This window comes from Peromyscus leucopus, chromosome 9, assembly GCF_004664715.2.
Source record: "Peromyscus leucopus breed LL Stock chromosome 9, UCI_PerLeu_2.1, whole genome shotgun sequence".
In the NCBI taxonomy this organism is placed as follows: Eukaryota; Metazoa; Chordata; class Mammalia; order Rodentia; family Cricetidae; genus Peromyscus; species Peromyscus leucopus.
In genome coordinates this window covers 67,352,704-67,371,990 of record NC_051070.1, presented here as the reverse complement: position 1 = coordinate 67,371,990, position 19,287 = coordinate 67,352,704, and the positions used below count along the sequence as shown (strand labels likewise).

The following is a 19,287-nucleotide window of genomic DNA, read 5'->3' as shown; positions in this document are numbered from 1 at the left end:
GGTATGTACTCACTCATAGGAGGATACTAGAGGTGGAACAAGGATGACTGGACTGCTACTCACATCACCAGTGAGGCTACCTGGAAAACAGGATCCCAAGAAAGACACGGAGAAATGGATGAGATCTACATGAACAGCCTGGACATGAGTGGGAGCGATGAAGGGCGAGGGTCAAGGGAAAGAGAGTGGGAGATCCTAGCTGGATCAAGAACAGAGAGGGAGAACAAGGAATAGGAGACTATGGTAAATGAAGACCACATGAGAAAAGGAAGAAACAAAGAGCTAAAGAGGCCCAAAGAAATCCACAAAGATACCCCCACAAAAGACTGCTGGCAATGGTCGAGAAACAGCCGGGACTGACCTACTCTGGTGATGGGATGGCCAAACACCCTAATAGTTGTGCCAGAAACCCCATCCAAGGACTGAGGAATCTGGATGCAGACATCCACAGCTAGGCCCCCGGGTGGAGCGCTGGGAGTCTAATTAGCGAGAAAGAGGAGGCTTTATATGAGTAAGAATTGTTGAAACCAAGGTTGGATAAAGCACAGGAACAAATAACCAAACGAATGGAAACACGAACTATGAACCAAAGGCTGAGGGGCCCCCAACTGGATCAGGCCCTCTGAATAGGTGAGACAGTCGATTGGCTTGATCTGTTTGGGAGGCATCTAGGCAGTGGTACCAGGTCCTGGGCTCGTTGCATGAGTTAGCTGTTTGAAACCTGTGACTTATGTAGGGACGCTTGGCACAATCTGGGAGGAGGGGACTGGACCCGCCCAGACTGAGTCTATCAGGTCGATCCCAGTCCTCAGGGAGACCTTGATCTGGAGGAGGTGGGAATGGGGGGTGGACTGGGGGTAAGGGGAGGGGGCAGGAAGAGAGAGAACAAGGGAATCTGTGGCTATTATGTAGAACTGAATAGTATTGTAAAATAAAATAAAATAAAATAAAGGAAAAAAAAGTGGAGTTTGAAAAGATGTCACTTTAGGCCGGGCGGTGGTGGCGCACGCCTTTAATCCCAGCACTCGGGAGGCAGAGCCAGGCGGATCTCTGTGAGTTCTAGGCCAGCCTGGGCTACCAAGTGAGCTCCAGGAAAGGCGCAAAGCTACACAGAGAAACCCTGTCTCGAAAAACCAAAAAAAAAAAAGAAAAGATGTCACTTTGCAACCCAAGAATTAGAAGTAAATATCAGAAATGTGGGCTAAGCTAGGAGAAGTAGAAAAGCACATCTGACTGTGGAGACAGCTCAGTGAGTGGAGGCCCTTGGCCACTAACCCTGATGAGTCCATATCCAGGACCACCCAAGATGTCCTCTGACCTCCACATTTGTAGTATGACATTTTTGGATGGACACACACATATACAGAGTATAATTTTTTAAAAAAGAACTAAGGATAATTCTAATTTTGAAAAAAATCTGAAGAATCCAAAAGAAAAAAGATCTCTAACACTCAAGAAGAGTCAGCATAAGCTTAGACATCTCAAAGGAAAAAGTTGATAACAGTACAAGAAAAAAAAACTAATTCATGAAAGAATGTTTAGAACTAGGTATCAAGAAAGTGCATGGCTTATCCAAGAAACTCAGAATAGTCAACTCTCAGAGATAATTTAGTAAAGTTGGTTTACAAGAGAAAGAAAAGCCTAATGTCATCACTAGTGCTTTATAATAAAAATAATTAAGTGACATAATTAAATACTTAAGAGGGGAGCTATAGGTTTTATATCCAGCCAAACTTCAGTGTACAGATACACATACACACACACACACACACACACACACACACACACACACACACACACGATATATATATATTTATAGTATAGAGATAGATTTACATATATATGAGCTCATGTAGAAAGGTTATAAAGGCTATGAAAATGGGAAAGAAAATTAAGGAAATAGCATAAGTCCATGTTTACATTGGTTTCTCACTATGTGTGAGGGTCCAGACTGTGTCTGTGCTCATATGATTTCTAACTATTTCAGTACTCTGTGATACTCGTTGTAATACAAATAGTCATTACTTTTGCTTCAGACCGACCGGTGGAAGTGACAAGTGGACAGCAACAGCTTGTGACTGTCTGTCACTGTACCTAACTGGAGCTATAGCAACCATAATCTTACAGGTAGGTAGATGTCCTGTCTGGTTTATGTCAGCTTGACACAATCTTCTGAAAGGAAGGAGCCTCAATTGAGAAAGGGGCATTTTCTTCATTAATTATTGATGGGGGGTGGGTTAGCCCACTGTGGGTGGTGCCTCTCCTGGGCTGGTAACCTGGATTCTATAAAAAAACAAGCCAAGCAAGCCATGAGGAGCAAGCCAGTCAGCAGCACTCCTCCATGGCCTCTGCATCAGGTCCTGTCACCAGGTTCCTGCCCAGTTTGAATCCTTGTCTTGACTTCCTTTAGTGATGAACAGTGATATGGAAGTGTAAGCCAGATCTCACTTCCCCCCTCCCACCCCCAAGTTGCTTTGGTTATGGTGTTTCATCCCAGCAGTAACCCTAACTAAGATACAAGGTAAACAGTTATAACAGATACTTATTTATTAATTCATTGAAGTTGTCGTCTAGTCTCAGTTTATTTTCTTGCTAAGATAACAGCAAAATGTTTGGAATATATTTCCAAACTATGCTGATCTTGTGTTAAGGTATTATACCTGTACATAATAACTCTGTGGCATGGTGACATACAGTAATAATCCAAGAACTCGGGAGGTAGGAGGAGGATCAAGGGTTAAAGGCCTAGCAGGGCATGTTAGTATACTACTTTAATCTCAGAACTCAAGAGGCAGAGAAATCTCTGTGAGCTGGAGGACAGCCTGGTCTACACAGCAAATTCTAGGCCAGCCAGGGCCACATAGTAAGACTCTGCCTTAGAAATAGGGAGAGAGAGAGAGAGAGAGAGAGAGAGAGAGAGAGAGAGAGAGAGAGAGAGAGAGAGAGAGAGAAAGAGAAAGAAAGAAATAACTGATATAGATGCATGTATACATATATGTGTGTGTATATTTATTAAATTACGTCCACACACATGTGGAAGCACAAGCCATGGCTCATATGTAGAGGTCAGAGTACAACTTATTGTGCTTGGTTCTCCTTCTAGCTTGTGGATCCTGGGTATTTGAACTCAGGTCATCAGGCTTGTCAGTAAGCAGCTTTACCTGCTCAGCTAGCTTGCCCACCTAAAAAAACTGAAATAAGTAAATGAGTTAAATAGATCTCCACACGTGTTCATGTGGCTGAATCACAGTATTTCTAAAGTCATGTGCTTGAGTTGAAATTTTGTATGTTAGAAGATAACATATAAACTAAACTATCTTTCTCAAGTCTTCAGAAAATTAAGCTCAGGCTGGAGAGATGCTCAATGGTTAAGAACACTGGCTGCTCTTCCAGAGGAACTAGGTTCAATTTCCAGTACCCACATGGCAGCTCACAATTGTCTGTAACTACAGTTCCTGGGGATCTACCCTCACAGACAAAACACCAATGCACATGAAATAAAATTAAATAAATGTATTTTTTAAATTTTTTTAATTTTACAGACCATCCCCAATCCCCCTTGCTTCCCCTTCTGCCTTCCCCCACACCTCACTCCTATTCCATTCCCCATCCACTCCTCAGAGCGGGTAAGTCTGGCATACCAAGTTGAGGCAGGACCAAGCCCCTCCCCCTGCATCAAGACTGAGCAAGGTATCCCTCCATAGGGAATGGGCTCCAAAAGGCCAGTTCATGTACCTGGTATAAGTTCTGGTTCCACTGCCAGGGATCCCACAAACAGATCAAGCCTCAAAACTGTCACCCACATTCAGAGAGCCTGGTTCAGTCCCATGCAGGTTCCCCAGCTGTCAGTAAATAAATGTATTTAAAAAAAAAAAAAAAAGAAAGAAAGAAAAAGAAATTAAGCTTCTAAGTCAAGAAGAACTGATAGAATGTGCATGTTTGTGGGTGTGGATTTGAGAAGGTGTCTTCATAAGAAAGTGTTGTAGTTTCCTCTGTTTCTGTTCTGCCTCATTGAATTTTCTCATGTAACTCATTTTCCATATCACCTTTTTTACATATGCTTTCTTTTACACCTTTTCCAGTGTAGAACATTGTAGTAACTTCTTTTGTGTTTTGTAGGAAAGTAAAGCACACATTGGAAATTTTCCAGAGTTGAAGGGTGTAGCTAGAGTTTTTCTGGTCCTGCCTGGCCCAGGGTCAGGACAAATCTCTGTCACCCACCAGTCCTGCAGCTGCTCAAACCCAACCAAGTAAACACACAGAGACTTATATTATTTACAAACTGTATGGCTGTGAAAGGCTTCTTGCTAACTGTTCTTATATCTTAAATCAACCCATTTCTATTAGTCTATACTTTGCCACATGGCTCATGGCTTACCGGTACCTTACATCTCACTTGTCATGGCGTTGGCTGGCATTGTCTCCCTGCCACAGCCTTCCACTTCCCAGAATTCTCCTCTCTCCTTGTCCCGCCTATACTTCCTGCCTGGCTACTGGCCAATCATTGTTTTATTTATTAACCAATCAGAGCAACACATTTAACATACAGAACATCCCACAGCAGAAGGGAATAGAGACGCATGCTAACTGGTGATACTCCTCTCACCTCAGTTAGGGAGGAAGAACTTTGTTCCAGTTCACTTGATTGGAGTGTTTTGTGGCAACAGGTTTTTTATTTGTTTTGTTCTTGGTATATTTTACCTTGGTAATGAGGTCTTCCTAATTCATTCCCAAAACACATACCTGAAAAGAGATACAAAATAAAAAATTTAAATGCTTTTCTGTCAGTATTGATTCCCTTCCATGCTGTTTCCCTTATATATTTAGATGTCAAAATAAAGTTAGCTGGGATTGTTTCTTGCATAGAAAATGTAGAAGAAATTCTTTTGAAAAATACTGCTTGTGAGATTTCACTTTTTGTCTGATAAATCTCTTCAGGAAAACAGTACAACATGGCCATTACCTGTGAAAATTTTCTGCCGAGATGAAAAAGGAGAACGTGTTGATGTTTCTAAGTACTTGATTAAAAAAGGTTTGGCTTTGAGAGAAAGAAGGTACAGACTTTTGAGTAACTTTTTGACGTCAGTTTCTAGTGATGCTTCATAATTACCTGTGCAATCTTCTGTGGGTGTTTTCAAACCTGAGCTGCATCTTATTTGTTCTTAAAGATGATTTATAATCTAACTCCCAACAAGCTACCTCAGAAATAGATTGCTTGTTTCTTTATTCATGTCAGTAAGCTCTTAAAAACTGAAAACCAGTCTATTATGTACTGGCTTTCAAGGATACATGTGGGCTTCTCGAGAAAGCTACATCACTGGGGTCTTGGAGAGCTAGTTTTATGAGCATATTAACACAGGGAGGATTACTCATAAGATAAGGTGGGAGAAAAGCAGAGAATCTGAGTGGGAGGGCATCCCAGAATAGGGCTTATTCCCTTTTTGTTCCTATGTGTGGTTTTCACATGTGCCATGGCATCCGATTCTTGATGGTGGAAATCCACAATTGTGGAAGCTGAAGGTGTGGAGAAAAGAGTAGTTATTAATTGTCTCTAACAGCCATACTGGTTCCAACTGGTTTGGACAGATTTGTCTTTGCTGTGTGAGTGCTTGTTAAGGAGCTTTGGTTAGGGTGAAAGAGATAGCTAGCATGAACATCATGGCAAGACATAAAGAAGGGAGGAAAAGAGAAAGGACAGAGTGAGAGCATGGAGACCTCCTTGAGCTGGAGTGATGGCTCAGTAGTTAAGAGTACAGGCTGCTCCTGAAGAGGACCTGGGTTCAGTCCCCAGCATCCACACAGTGACTCACAACCATCTGTAACTCCAATTCTAGAAGATCAGAAACCCTCTTCTGGCCTCTGAAGGCACAGACGTACATGTAGGCAAAACACCCATACACATAAAATAAAAATAAATAAGTATTTAAAAAACAATCCTAATATTATAAATCATAGTAACATTAACAAATTAATTTGCTACACTGTTAAAAGAGGGTTATTTCCAAGTTACATTTGTAGCAAAAGCTGGATGGAGATTGTTGAACAACTTTGAGCAATAAATTATCTAGTTACCAAAAAAGGCAGAAACATTTTGTATGTTAATCCTGGCATTGCTTATTTTTCAAATCTTCAAAACAACTTTTGTGAGTAAAACCATTTCATTTAAATGAAAACTCGAGAGGCTGAACTTTGACACAGAAAAAGATATTTTACAAAAAGAAATATTTCAATATTTCAATATTGGAAGAGTGGGGTATTAAATTTAATGTAAAACCTGTATATGTGTGTATATACTCATGCATTCATATCTATATTATTTACATGTCTTAAAATGAAGCATAAGTGTCATATGAGTTGATAAGTAACTTATAGACCTTATTATCTGAATTAATCTTTCTTTTTTCAACATAAAATAACAGGACACAAATTATATAAAATGGATTATGTAAAACCCTTAGAAAAACATGACAGCTGACCAGCACAGGACAACACTGAAGGAATGTTCCTTCCTTATGAAGGCTTAAAGAAGTGGATAGGGGAGCTTTTCTGAGAGGGATCTAGGAGTTGCACCTGCTGCTTGACTGAGAGTTGCAATAGGGCAGGCAACAAAAAGAGAGCGGGCGGGGTTGGAGCTTTGTGTAGCTTCTCAGAAGGAAGGAAAAGGGGTGTGAGTGGAGGCAGCTGATAGGCTACAGAAAATATTTAGAAGTCTATATTGAACCTAGACTAGTTTGTTTGTTGAGACAGGGTTTTACTCTGTAGCCTAGCCTGGAATTCACTATATAGACTAGGCTGGCCTAGAACTCATAGAAAGCTGGATTAAAGCATGCATCACCTTCCTGGCTCATAGATTAACTTTTTAAAAAACTGTAACACAGTGAGGGTCAGGTACAGGCAGGCACTGAGCAATCTGGAACTCTGTTCTAGTCTGACTATTACAGGGAGAAACTTGGTTTCACCTTAGGCATGAATCACCGGGAGAAGGGGCCGACTCACTATTATGGAAAGGCTAAGCATTTGTAAGTAAAAGCTGACATATTTTCCCCTGGGAGAAGCAGTGACTGCTTTCAAGGAATGCAGCTCTGGAGGCAGGTCTACTGAAGACTTAAAGATAGTCACTTCCTCTTGAGCAGCAACAATGGGTTTTTAAAGAAGCCATATGAGAGCAGTTAACTCTGTAGCTCACACACGATTGAGCCTGTATGATAATGAGTATCCAGAGATGGGTAATGCCTGGGGGGGCGCTCACCAACCTAAGACAGAGCGCCTGTGTGGCCTGGGCAGGCGTCTCCATGACAGGTAAGGTTACCTGCTGATGTCCCATGCAACCTAAGTCAGAAGCTCATTTTTTAGTAAAAGGGGGACCTGTAGGGTCTTGGCCCTTGTTTTGGGTAACTGTTGCCTTGCTTGCTGACTTTGACCTTGATATCCTCCCTATGCTAATTCCCTGCTGGGTTCCACCCTCCTGAATGCTTAAGGGAAGTTCCTTGTCTGTATATCCTGCATAATGGGTGTTAACAGTTTAGATGCAAGATTGTAAAACATCGGTAGCGAACGGGGTTCTCCCATTGTGCTGTAAGCCTGTTTTTAAGACCTCTTCCCTCCTTCAATAAACAGCATTCGGCATTAAATTTTAAAAAAAGATTGATTTATGTAAAAAAAAAAAAAGAAGAAGAAGAAGAAGAAGCCATGTGAGGCCCTGAATGTTCACTTCACATCTTGGATTTTACCTGCAGAGGAGATAACAACAGATATATAGATGCAGATAAAATAGATATAGGAACAGCTAGGTAGAGATGCAGATACATATAGATGCAAATGGATACAGATATAGATACAAATATGTTCAGATATATATTTTTCTTGAGAACTCAAAAGTAACTTTTTTGATTTTAGGATTGCCTGTATTTCAATCAGGGTGGCAGGGAGGAGACCAAAAGATGAACAGAGAGGTTCAAGTAGGTTGGCAAGAGAGTTGTAGCCCAATTTAGGTTTAGGAAGAGCTCAGCAGTCCTAAGACAGAATGAAGTTCACCAAAGTGGGGATTGTGGGTGCAGATAGCCTAAAAGATAGAGCTTTACGTTAAAGTTAGCTTTCAATAAAAGAGTAGAAGAAATAGCCGCCCTGGATAGCATGGGAGGGGAGAGAGAAGACACAACACTAGCACAGAGCTTCCAAGAACATGTCTTACTTTTACAACTTTCCCCAGGAATGGGTGCCTGTCTTAGTTAAGAGTTTCTATTGCTGCGATGCACAGATGAAACATCATAACCAAGTTGGGGAGGAAAGGGTTCATTCAGCTTACACTTCCACATCACAGTTTATCATCAAAGGAAGTCAGGACAGGAACTCAAGCAGGGCAGGATCCTGGAGGCAGGAGCTGATGCAGAGACCATGAAGGAGTACTGCTTACTGGCTTGCTCTCCACGGCTTATTCATCCTGCTTTTTTATAGAACCTAAGACTGCCTGCCCAGGAATAGCACCACCCACAATGGGCTGGACCCTCCTCCATCAATCACTAATTAAGAAAATGCTGTACAGGCTAGCCTACAGCCCTTTCATGGGAGACATTTTCGTAGATGAGGTTCCCTCCTTTCAGATGACTTTAGCTTGTGTCAAGTTGACATAAAGCTATGCAGCACAGTGTCAAAGAAGCAGGTTGCTTATAGTTTCCAGTTTCTTCTAGAGAAGTAGATGCCAGGGGAGGCATGGTCTGTTTTTCCAGAGAGCGATCTAACAGTTGTATGATGCTGTCTAGAGCCACCAAGCCATCTTCCTCTTTTCTTTTCCTCCTGTGACTGTCTAGCCTACTTCATGAAAAACTGGTTCATACTGGACTAGAGCAAAGGTATTAGATAAACATTAGCATATATTTGAATGATTTTTTTCATATTTTTGTCTACAGAGTTTTATCTTTGCTCCCATTTAGACATGGTTTTTGTTTTGTTTGTTACAGAATTAGTAAATCAAATAATAGCCATTCATCTGAGAAGTCTTTGGAAATCTCCCTGGAAGAAGATTCAATAGTTACTAAGTGCTTAAAAATTAACTTTGACAGTAACAAGAAAATTGCTGATAAAACCAATGAACACAAAGTACCTGATTCAAAGGAGAAAAAATCAGAAACTAGAACCACCAAATGCTATAAAGCACCAACTATTCCTAACACAAATGCATTTGAGGCAGTGGTGAGCTGCATTGGTGATGATGGAACTATATTTGTAGTGCCTAAATTATCAGGTAAGGTCTTTTATGTTATAAAGTTTTCTTCAGTAACTCTGGACCTAGCAGCCCAAGTTTTCTAGTATGATAGAAAAAAAGCTGGAAATCTTTGGGAAGATTTACCCTCTCTGAAACTCATTTTCAAGGGGCTGTGAGAAGGATTAGATGATCTCACCCAGTGCATGCAGAGTGCTTTCAACAATGCCTAGCTAAACTATTTGAGGGTTTTGTTGTTGTTGTTGTTTTAAATAATAAATTATTTCAACATACTGTTATCAGAGCTCCCCAGCCAGAGGACTGTCTGTGGGTCCCAATGTTTGTCTACATTATGGAGAAATCCAAGCTGGAGAGATAGCTCAGTGGTTAAGAGTACATAACACTCTTGCAGGTGCCCCAAGTTTAGGCCCCAGCACCCAAGTTGGGTGGTTCAGAACTGCCTATAACTCCAGCTCCAGAGTATCCAACACTGTCTTCTGACCTTCTTAGATAGCCACACTTAATGCACATGCATCCACATAGACATGCTTGTATACATGTAATTAAAAAATAAATCTTAAAAAAGAGCAAAAGAATGAGCTAGAGAGGTAGCTCAGTAGTTAAGGGCAAGTGGGTATTTTTGTGATCATCAGCAGAATGGGGGTCTTTATGCTGAGGTGGGCTTTCCACAACTAGATGCACTTTGCCCCCATCAAATGACCATCGGGGCAGAGAAACCAGCATTACAAGGTTTCTGTGAGCCGGGCAGTGGTGACGTGTGCCTTTAATCCCAGCACTCAGGAGGCAGAGGCAGGCAGATCTCTGTGAGTTCAAGGCCAGCCTGGTCTACAGAGCTAGTCCAGGACAGGCTCCAAAGCTACAGAGAAACCCTGTCTCAAAAGGAAAAAAAAAAAAAAACCCACAAGGTTTCTGTGTAATGCTGAGTTTTGGTTTCTGTTAACCTGATAAGAATTTTCTATTTACCTGATAAGAATCTACCTGGATTGGGCCTGGGCCCTCTTCTTAGGATACTGTCAACAGCACTGCCATTCGGGGCTCACTTTGTGACCTAATAGCAGGTACCACAGGAGGCTGAACCTAAAAATGACCTTCAAAGAGAATATTAAGGGAAAGCTTTTCTCCTACAGCCTGTCAGCATGGATAAGGGTCTGTGTGTGTGTGTGTGTGTGTGTGTGTGTGTGTGTGTGTGTGTGTGTGTGTGTCTGTCAGTCTGCCTGCCAGTCTACATGTCTGCATCTGCATGAACAGACAGACATGTATCAGATCCCCTGAAGCTGAAGTTACAGATGTTTGCAGGACCTCTGGCTTGTTATATGGGTGTTAGGATTTAAACTCTGACCATCATGATTTCTCAGCAAGCACTCTTGAGCTCTCTCTCCAGCCACTTAAATTCTTTTTAAACTCTTTCTTAGAAAAACATCCTTATCAAAATCCAACACAAAATTTTGTAACCTAACAAAACTTGTCATAAAATTGAATGAATATTGTTTTATATTAAGTAAAACGCCTATACTTTCAATAAACTTTACTGTTTCAATTGTTTATTTAATGGGATTAATCCATGGAGTCAATTTAATAATCAAAGGAATTTATTTGGGGGTAAACTTACAACCACAAGAGACCATTTATCATAGGATCTGGGAAAGCTGAGCTATGTATGTCCCACACTAAACAGCTTAGTCCAAGACCTCAGCATCCAAAACCACAAGGTAACCAAGAAGAGCAGGCGTACGTGCATCCACAGTCTTAAGGGTTCTTGGTGGACCCACCCCAGGGGCAGTTACCTCAAGATCATAGGCAGATGTAACAGCTACAGCTGCCTCACTAGGGGCAGTGCTTCAGGGCATGTCTCAAACAGTGTCCACTACATCTCCCCATTTTGTCTAAATAAGAAAGTCCTAACCTAACATAAAACTATATGCAATAGGAATGATTATCAAGGAGGAAAAAAGGATAATAACATAAACAAATGGAACTACAACCAACAAGAACAACATCAAATAAGATACATACTAAAATCCAGAGACTGTCCATAGGTAAATGGTAAGTTAGAGAGATTATTCCAAAAACTGCCCTATCCTTGAAGAATCTGAATCTAGTACTGAGTATGTTCTAACTAAAATACGAGAAGATTGTAACTGTAACTGTTAGTCTTCAACCCCATCAAAGACCTCAGAAGGAATATAATAATACCTGAGAAAACAGGAAATGCATGCAAGCAACTTTCAAAAATCTTTCAAGAATAGACAGCTGGCAGCCTGGACAGTCACCTAAAGTTTCTCAGCACCATTGGGGCATCCAATTTGGCTACAGGCCTAGAATATCTGACAGACCATTTTTAGAAGCAGGAATTTTGAAAGACCATCTTATCCTGTCTTGGCAGAGTTCAGTAGCTGCTTTTCCTTGTGTCCTGCTTATCCAAAAAGGACATTTATACTGTCAGCAGTCACGGTAAGGGCAGTTCTTTGCCCAGCAGGCCATTATGCACCAAGAAAAAGTCAAACTTCCAAACAGAGTGTCTTAAGCTCAACATTCTCTTGGGATCAGATCAGTGCTGTCAAGAGCAATCATGTCTCATATCAGCAGAATTCTAAGTTATTTAAATGCCATATTCTTTAGGTCTAGGAAGTGTTTGAAGATTATCTGTCCATCTGACCCATGTATATATAAATCTGGACAACCTAACTAACATAACTATAGAGATGACAAGCAAGGGTGACTATAAATCTGCAAGTCTTATCTACCTGAATAACCTAAGGAATAAGGCTTCATATAAACAAGGTAAACAGTCTGTAAACAAATGTACAGTAAAAGGACAATATCTCAAAATTGTGATAATACCCTCTTAAACAGAGGTAGAAATATATAGTGCAATATGCAATATGACAACAATCCTAAATGTATCAATATATAAAATATTCTAAACAGAGGTAGAACATACATACAATATGAAAAATACAATTTTACATTTGTATCAAGATACAAAATATTTCAAATAGGAGTAGAAATATATGTACATTACAACAAATATAGTTCTGTATTTGTATCAATATACAAATTATCTTAAATAAGAATATAAAAATAGTTTACATTTGTATCAATATACAAGAATACATAACAGTGCCAATTATCTAAGCCTTATATTTTACTAAATCAGTTTACTAGTATATATAATAATCTACCTTAATATCCTATACCTATCCATTCCCCTTTTTCTTTTCTTAAGGAGAATACTGAGTCTAATATTTTCTTCCACCCCCAAACCTATAACCATCATCCATAACCCTGAGAAACATGAAACTTTTTCGAGAAAGAGCGTGGTTTTCTTAGAATTGCTTCCTGCTGTTTAGGGGGAGATGGTATCTCTGTGGGGTCCTGTAAGAATGCTCAGATAGTTAGGTCTCAATTGGACTAACTGTAGATTCTGTAGCCAGTCTCAGAGTAATGGGTCAGGTTGTCTGAGATTCTGGCTACAAGTGTAGTATAATGGACCATCTCATCTTGGAACTGTCCTGTAGAGATTTTAGTCCAAGGTTGATCAGAGGAATTTATTTGGGAAGTAAACTCACAACCACAGGAGATTTATCATAGGATCCAGGAAAGCTGAGCTATGTATGTCCCACACTAAACAGCTTAGTCCAAGACCTCAGCATCTAGAACCACGCAAGGCAGCCCAGAAGAGCAGGCGTACGTGCATCCCCAGTCTTAAGGGTCCTCGGTGACCCCACCCCAGGGGCAGGTACCTCAAGGTCATAGGCAGATGTAACAGCTACAGCTGCCTCACTAGGGGCAGTGCTTCAGGGCATATCTCAAACAGCTATTCACTGCATTTATTCTCTAACATTCTGGTTTAAAGATCAGAAATGTTAGTGTTGTGGTCAAAGAAAACAAAAAAAATTCAATGTTTTATGAAATTTACTTAACAGATTCAAATATAACATTTTAATGGGCTTTAAAGAAAGTTCAAGTCTGTGTGAGGCCATATGTGTGCCACAGCATACATATGAAGATCAGAAGAGAGCTTTTGTGAATGGGTTCTTTTTCTACTGTGGGATCTGGGAATCAAACTCAGATGGTCAGGTCTGCAAAAGCAAGCATTTTTACCCACTAGCCATCTTTCCTGCAAGCCTCCATCTTAAGAAAAAACATTGTTTAGGTTTTTTTTCTTTTTAAAGATTATCTTATTTGCATTTATATGTATGTGTCTGTCATATGTGTGCTGGTACCAGAGGAAGAAAGAGGGTGTTGGATCCCCTGGAGTTGGAGTTACCTTTGGAAGAGCAGCAAGCACTCTTAACTACTAAGCACAATCTCCAGCCCCCATTTTAATAGATTTTTAAGAAATTAAGCATACCTAATATGGGGCTGGAAAGATGGCTCAGAGGTTAAGAGCGCTAGCTTCTCTTCCTCAGAGGTCCTAAATTCAATTTCCAGCAACCATCTATAAGGAGGTCTGGTGCCCTCTTCTGGCCTGCAGGCATACATGCAGGCAGAACACTGTATATACAATAAACAAAAAAAATAAATAAATAGAATACCTCAGTGTTTACTGTAGGGCGGTAAAGATTTGTCAGGTCTTTGAACAGGTAATTAAATGTAAAATATATTTATGTTAAAATAAAAAAAAATTAAGATCACCTGATTTTATTCTAAACCTCTTATTTAGTTATTTTTAATTGTGTGTGTGTGTGTGTGTGTGTGTGTGTGTGTGTGTGTGTGTGTGTGTGTGTGTTGGGGGAGGTATACATGTGTGTTTGGATGCCCATGGAGATCTTAGGGCATTAGATCTGTTGGAGTTACAGGTGTTTGCCAGCCACCCCAACCAAGCTCAGGTCCTATACAAGAACACTATAGCCATTTCCCCAGACCCATAAACCTACTTATTTATTTTTATGTAAATGGGGGTGGGGTGGCGCTGTGAAGACCAGTGGAGGGAGTCAGATCCTTTGGAGCTGACATAAGTAGTTTGTAAGCTGGGCTGTAGACCTCTGGAAGGGTAGTGAGTACTATTAAACACTAAACATCTTTTCAAAACTTTTTCTGTAAATCAGTTTTGCTAGATCTTTTGTAACCATACAGGAGGTTTGGTTTTGTTTACTTTTCCCCTCAGCTTTAGGTTCCAAAATTAACATTTCAAAAAACTGGATCCCATAGTTAACACTTAAGCCTGACTGAAATAAAAACCTTGAATCACCACATTTATTTAAGAAAGAAAAAAAGTAGGCAACAGTTCCTAGAAGTCCAAAAGTCATCTTTAAAATGTTCATATTTTTAAATTAGACATATCAAGAATAATTTTAGTATGCAGCGATTCTTTTAAAAAGAAAAAAAGCTAAACATACATTCAGTAGTTACTTTTAGGAATCTTAGAGGCAGATTAAGTTTTTAATCCCATTCTCTTTTGACATGTAATTCCTGTGAGATTACTGCATCTCATGTGGCCAGACACTTCAAGACTTCAGTTAAAACCCAAGTTACCTAGAGATGCCTAGAGAGCCAGAGGGAGCATAGAGTCTCCATAGAGTCCCAGGGACACCCAATGTAGATAAATCTCTAATGCTACAACCATTAAATTTTCAGCCTTCATTAGACAACTGTCAGAGATCCACATTAAAACACAAAATGACACGAGCTTTAAGTCAGAAGCACTCTTAAAGTGTGGTGTGTGTGTGTGTGTGTGTGTGTGTGTGTGTGTGTGTGTGTGTGTGTGTGTGTGTTGTTTTGTTTTGTTTGAGACAGAGTCTCACCTAGTCTTCTTGGCTAGCCTGGAACTTGCTGTGTAGCAAATGGTGACCGCAAATTCATAAAGATTTGTCTATTTCTGCCTCCCAACTGTTGGATTAAAGGCATGTGTCACCCAGCAGACTCAGGACTAGTCAGCTAAAATTCTCCCTTAGAGCCACCAAAATACCATAGGCTTAGTATTCTCCATGTTCCCCACAAATTATAATAGAGCTGTCTGAAGTTTTTGTTTGTTTGTTTGTTTGTTTCTCTGTGAAGCCCTGGCTATCCTGAAACACTTTGTAGACCAGGCTGGCCTTGAACTCAACAGAGATCCACCTGCCTCTGCCTCTTGAGAACTGGGATTAAAGGTGTGCACCACCATGCTGGCTAGATCTCTCAAATTTTTATTCAAATTCAAATATAAGCAAGACAAGTTTCCCAAGAGTCTTCATCTTGATTCCACAGCACAGCAAAGGAATGACTATTCAAGCCTCTAACAGTAAAGATACTTTATCTCATACCAGCTTATACTGTAAACTGACCCAAGAAAGAGCCAAATGGTTCAGACATGGAGATAAAAACTAAGCCAAACTCTAAAGGTGCATGCCAAATCAGGCTACACTTCGCTGTTACATAACAGCCACTCAGCACACAATTCAATGTCCTCAAATCCGACAGGCATTTCAAACATCCCTTCCTTAGTAAATGGTACCAAGAGCACAAACAAACCAAGGTCCTGACCATAAGGGTTTAAGCTTAAGGGTGGAGAGGAGTCTTCAGCATCAAGGAGTGCTGGGGATTTCAAAGAGCACTGTTAATTGTAAGTGGAGCTTTACAGCAGAAGCAAATAGGCCAAGCTCAGGTACTGATGTAGAAGAAACTCAAGTAATAGAGTTGATGTTCTAAAGGATTTACTAGTAAACTTGCATAGGAGACATTAAGTCACAAAGTAGACTTGGGGGCTGCCTCCAAAATCCCCCAAAGTTAAGTAGTGTGCTAACCAGACTGTTAGAAATAGGCAAAATTCAGGATGCTAGGATGTAATATTTATTCACCAGAATTGACCAGCCATTAGTCTCCATTCCCATAACAAGGAGACAGCTCTGACTTACAACCTGCTATCAGAGATGTCTCTAAACAGTCAAGGGGACAGCACAAAGTGACAACCATCTTTAAGTCCTGGCCTGCCATAAGGTCCCTAGTTACCTTCTTAAGAAAAGCATAATTTTCCAGGTGGGTAAGATGACCCTGGGCAACAGCTGTTCGAAAAATGACGACACTGGTGTATTTTAAAATAATCTTGGCATACTTACCTGGCAGGGGAGACACCATGATCACGAAGGTGGTTTTCCCAGGACGAGGCTTATCCATTGCACTCCGGATGTGCTGACCCCTGCGATTTCCCCAAATGCGGGAAACTCGACTGCATAATTTGTGGTAGTGGGGGACTGCGTTCACGCTCTCCCCTGTGAGAAGAAAAAAAAAAAATTAATCTTGGCAATAGTATCTTTGCAGTGTAAATCACCCATATGCCTAAATGGCCAGATTTGCAATCTCCAGTTTCTGTTTAAATTGTTCAACATGTAAACTAGGACCCAGACCTAAAAGAAATTAAAGAATGACACCATATGTGGAATGTAAGCCCAAGATGTACCTAAGTTACTAACATCTTCTGTCTGTGGCCAGCTCCTCTTTGGGCATTAGCCAATATCTCCTTTTCCAGAGTGTAAGGTAAATTCTCAAGGGTGGGGATAGGCACATATTTCTGCTAAGGTACCAGTCCTGAAGAGTCAAGGTAGAACTAGAGGACTAGAGATTGAGCTTGCTTTGCTGTTAGAGTGTTTGCTTAACTTGCTTAAAGCCCTGGATATGGATCCCTGGTACCATGAAAAATCCTTTTCTATTCTGAGATCAGAAACACATTCTACTGAATGATTTTATAGAAGACATCTATAATTCTGCTTTTTTAATTTTTCTTTTTGTTTTTTATTTTGTTATGTTTTGTTTTGCTTGTTTTTATATGTCATTAGACATGTTTTTTTCTTTTTTCTTTTTCTCTTTTCTTTTTCATTTTTTAATGTTTTGAGATAGCATTTCACTATGTGGCCCAGGTTAGCCTTTGATTTGAGTCTCTTGGGACTGCTTCCCAAGTGGTAGGATTATAGGAATGTATTACTGGACCTGGCCTGTTTTTCATTTAAGTCTTTTTGTTTTTTGTTTTTTGGTGTTTTTTTTTTGTTTTGTTTTTGGTTTTGGTTTTGGTTTTGGTTTTGGTTTGTTTGTTTGTTTTTCGAGACAGGGTTTCTTCATATAGTTTTGGTGACTGTCCTGGATCTCGCTCTGGACCAGACTGTCCTCGAACTCACAGAGGTCTGCCTGGCTCTGCCTCCCGAGTGCTGGGATTAAAGGCGTGTGCCACAGCTGCCCGGCTCATTTAAGTCTTTAAAGTATTCCAGAATTGATTTTTAGAGAGCTGTAAAGAAGACATTCAGTTTGGTTTTGTGAAGATTGAATAATTTTGACTTATCCCATTTGCTTAGTATGCTTCACTTTCCCCAATGCTAGGTAGTACTGCCTTTACCATTCTCAACAGTGTGGTTACCTGCACAGGATCCGCAAAGACCACACTAGTTGACACATAGAATAAATGGAGGAAATTTCCACAAGCCCCTACCCCAAGGTTAATAGCCATATGCACACATACAAATGTACAAAAAAGCTCATGAATTAAGGGGGGGCATGGGAAGAGTTGGATCAGGGAGAGGGAGGTGGAAAGGATGCAAATACAGTGTAAAAGCACAAAATTCTTAGATTAGAATATTCTGTATATGTATGGATTTTTCTAAACAATTCTCTTTTATTCTCTCTGTCCTGGCACCTTTACTAAAGTATTACCCTTAATCATACTATAGCCTTTTCCCTCTTCAGTATATATTGTGTAGTGTGCACATAGTTACTTGTTCTATGTCCCATATGTCAGTGCAAAACGCAGCTCTTGCTCCAGTGGGAATGAAAAAAATCATTTATTCTGAACAATATATGAGTGACCATGGCTCAGGAACATGGATTCAAGTTTCCCTGAATGACACGTTCCAGTGTAGAAGTGGTTGCATTATTTTTTTTAATACTCACATAACAAAAGGTCATAAATCAGTGTATTTGGATGCTCTCTATGAAAATAGAAAACAAGAGTTTGAATTTGTTAAAATAAGAAGTCACAGCAAATGTCTGCAAGTTCCTGAGGCTACCTGGGGTTTGTGTGCAAATGCAATGTGTGCTTTCGAAATGATCCCTAACTCATGTAACTCTAGCACTCACAGACTTAGGCTCAGGAGCTCCATTAGGGAGATACCTGATGATGAGGGTTTGGTAACTGTGAATTTACTGACATTTTCCTCCCATTTGTTGAGCACCTGAAAGAGTAAGCCTGTGAATAATTGAGATGCAGAATAACAACAACTAATCTAGAAAAGCTTTATTTGACATATTTAATCATTAACTAAAACTGTTTGACTGTCATGAACTGATACCCTATCTAGTCCTCTTGGGTACCAGTAATGTGGGTAGATGCGGCCAGACCCAATTTACAGAGAACAAACTCAGGCTTATACACCTACCTAAGATAGCAGAACTAAAGAAGCAAGAATGAAGTGATCACTGACTCCAGAGCTTGCCTTCAATGGAGTCAGTTATAAGGGGGCATATAGATACTGTGGAAATAATGAGGCAATTTGTAGTAAGAAGAAAAATGGGGCTGGGCTGAGGAGATAGTTCAGTCAGTAAAGTGCTTGCCAGGCAGCATATGGACCTCAGTTATGTCTCCAGAACCCACAAAAGAAGCCACATGTGGGGTTGAAAAGATGGCTCAGTGGGTCAAGCGCTTGCTGCGCAAAGATGCGGTCTTGAGCCCAGGCACCGAGCACCCACCTAAACCTGGGGTAGGAGCACATGTCGGGAAACCCAAAGCTGGGAGCATGGGTGAGTAGACTCTGGGGATTCACTAGCCAGCCCAGTCTAGCTAGCTAAAACAGTGAGTTCCATGTTCAGTAAGAGACCCCTTCTCAGACAGTGAGGTGAAGAAGCAATTGAGGAAGGAATCTGGCCATCAGTGTCAGGCTCCATGAACTCTCACATGGGCACACACACATAACACACACACTACTAGAAAATACTTCTTTTTTTTTAGAAAGCTAGGCATGGTAGCACTGAGTAGACAGTGACAAGTGGATCTTTGGGGCTTGCTGGTCAGCCAGCCTAATCTTTATAGCTAGTTCCTCGATAGTGCAAGGCCCTGTCTCAATAAGACTGGGAATGACATTTGAGGTTGTCTTCTGACCTCTGTA

General features: G+C 40.5%; 1 protein-coding gene and 1 non-coding gene across 2 annotated transcripts in view; both read left to right on the top strand.

The window, feature by feature from the left end:
- The window catches only part of Rnf17 (ring finger protein 17), a 124,056-nt gene that overhangs the window by 84,048 nt on the left and 20,721 nt on the right, over positions 1-19,287 (top strand). The window contains exons 24-26 of the mRNA XM_028858152.2: positions 2,037-2,127; positions 4,939-5,054; positions 8,958-9,241. Coding sequence (XP_028713985.1) covers positions 2,037-2,127; positions 4,939-5,054; positions 8,958-9,241 — 491 coding nt within the window. The remainder of the gene's footprint in view (positions 1-2,036; positions 2,128-4,938; positions 5,055-8,957; positions 9,242-19,287) is intronic.
- LOC114683807 lies at positions 16,250-16,413 on the top strand. Its single transcript, XR_003733208.1, has one exon. It is a non-coding gene; the product is annotated as a U1 spliceosomal RNA (small nuclear RNA).